The sequence below is a fragment of the Mastomys coucha genome, unplaced genomic scaffold (genome assembly GCF_008632895.1).
Source record: "Mastomys coucha isolate ucsf_1 unplaced genomic scaffold, UCSF_Mcou_1 pScaffold21, whole genome shotgun sequence".
In the NCBI taxonomy this organism is placed as follows: domain Eukaryota; kingdom Metazoa; phylum Chordata; class Mammalia; order Rodentia; family Muridae; genus Mastomys; species Mastomys coucha.
The window spans coordinates 190,418,600-190,419,948 of NW_022196904.1; the positions used below are offsets into that span (position 1 = coordinate 190,418,600).

The following is a 1,349-nucleotide window of genomic DNA, read 5'->3' on the forward strand; positions in this document are numbered from 1 at the left end:
AACCCTGAGACTACTAGAGAATGAGAGAGGAGAGCGGTGGGACACCCTTTGGCCTGCAGCTCCAGCCGCCACTCCGGCTGGAGATGGGTTGGAAAGAGGATAGTTATAAATCTGATTTCTCCAAGGATCTTACCTCCTGCCTCACTGAGTCACTGAAATGAGCCGTTGAGGACCCGGGGCCACCTGGCGGCCAGCCATCTATCAGGTCAGCAGTAGCATCCCGAGCACTGTGCTCAGGCGATGGACAGGAGAGGCGGTTCTCTTGGGAATGATACCCGGCCCTGGCCAAGGAGCCAGTCCGAGATGGAAACAACTAGGGTTCCCCAGCTGAGGATTTAGTCCTGGTTGCAGAGTCCACACCCCGGCACAAACCTACCACGTGACTGCCTCCCACCCAGTGGGCCGGGTGTCCTGCCCAGAAGCTCTCTGATCCGGCCTGGGATGGCAAGATGGAACCAGGGAGCCCACTTTTCTAATGCCCTCGACTGGGCTGCCGGGATGCGGTATATAGCACACCTTATCCCTCCTAGCCCTTCAGCCCATCACAGCCACCGCAGCAGCCGCGGGTCCCTTGCCCCGCACTCACCTCGGGGCCCGGCGTCGCCACCGCCAGCTTCCTTGTCCGCCATGGTCCTGCAGCCTCAGCCCGGGAAAGGAGCCTCCAGTGCTAATCTTAGGCTCTCGAGCTAGGTCTGAGCCTCTGGACAGCGGGAGCACCGCTCTGACGCTGCCGCCGCAGCCCGGGCTCCTCCCCACGCTCCTCCCGGACCCGCCCCACGGAGCCAAGGCCCTGGGGAAGGCTGAAGTTGGCTCCTCCCCCAAGCTCTGAGACCGCTGGTCGCCGCCCAGCCGAGGCCACACCCCGTGCTGTCTTTAGCGCACTCCGACTCAGATTGGGCGGTGGAGGGTCATAGCTGAGCAGGGTCTCTGCAGCTGATCCAGCCTGGCGCGCGCAAGGTCGGATTTCAAGCTTGGGGAGTTCCCGCCAGACCATTCAGCAAGCACCGCACACTCAGCTCCATGGCGAGGCACACTCCAGTCCACATCAATGGCCTCTGCCCCTAGGTCCCAGAGGAGCGGATCAAGGCAAGCTCTGGAACCCTGGAGCAGCCCGGAGCCAGGCCACAATTCCGGGACTTGTGCAGAGATGAGCCCCAGCACCCCCACCCTACCCCCACTGCCTTTTCCTCTTCAGAGTGCCTACAGGACTGCAATGCAACTACTGACCCAAGGAGGTACTTGTTTCAGAGACTGTGTTGCCCTTCCATATATGGGATGTGTCCCTGGCCCCATTAAAATAGGACATTAATAATTCAAAACTTCCATGGTTGAGTGATTCACTGGTCTTT

General features: G+C 60.5%; 1 protein-coding gene and 1 long non-coding RNA gene across 7 annotated transcripts in view; one reads left to right on the plus strand and one right to left on the minus strand.

Moving 5' to 3' along the window:
• The window catches only part of LOC116104056, an 8,340-nt gene extending 7,017 nt beyond the window's left edge, over nucleotides 1-1,323 (plus strand). Inside the window, exon 2 of the long non-coding RNA XR_004123692.1 lies at nucleotides 1,066-1,323. This is a non-coding gene — a long non-coding RNA (uncharacterized LOC116104056). The remainder of the gene's footprint in view (nucleotides 1-1,065) is intronic.
• Nucleotides 1-1,349, minus strand: part of Hspa12a (heat shock protein family A (Hsp70) member 12A) — a 147,038-nt gene that overhangs the window by 63,929 nt on the left and 81,760 nt on the right. For 2 of the 6 annotated variants that reach the window (XM_031390843.1, XM_031390844.1), the window contains exon 2: nucleotides 587-1,061. The exons of 3 other annotated variants lie outside the window; for them this stretch is intronic. In XM_031390843.1, the coding sequence (XP_031246703.1) occupies nucleotides 587-629 (43 nt within the window). In that variant the 5' untranslated portion in view covers nucleotides 630-1,061. Of the gene's footprint in view, nucleotides 1-133; nucleotides 529-586; nucleotides 1,062-1,349 lie in introns of those variants that run through there. One more of the 6 variants, XM_031390848.1, reaches the window with a different exon arrangement.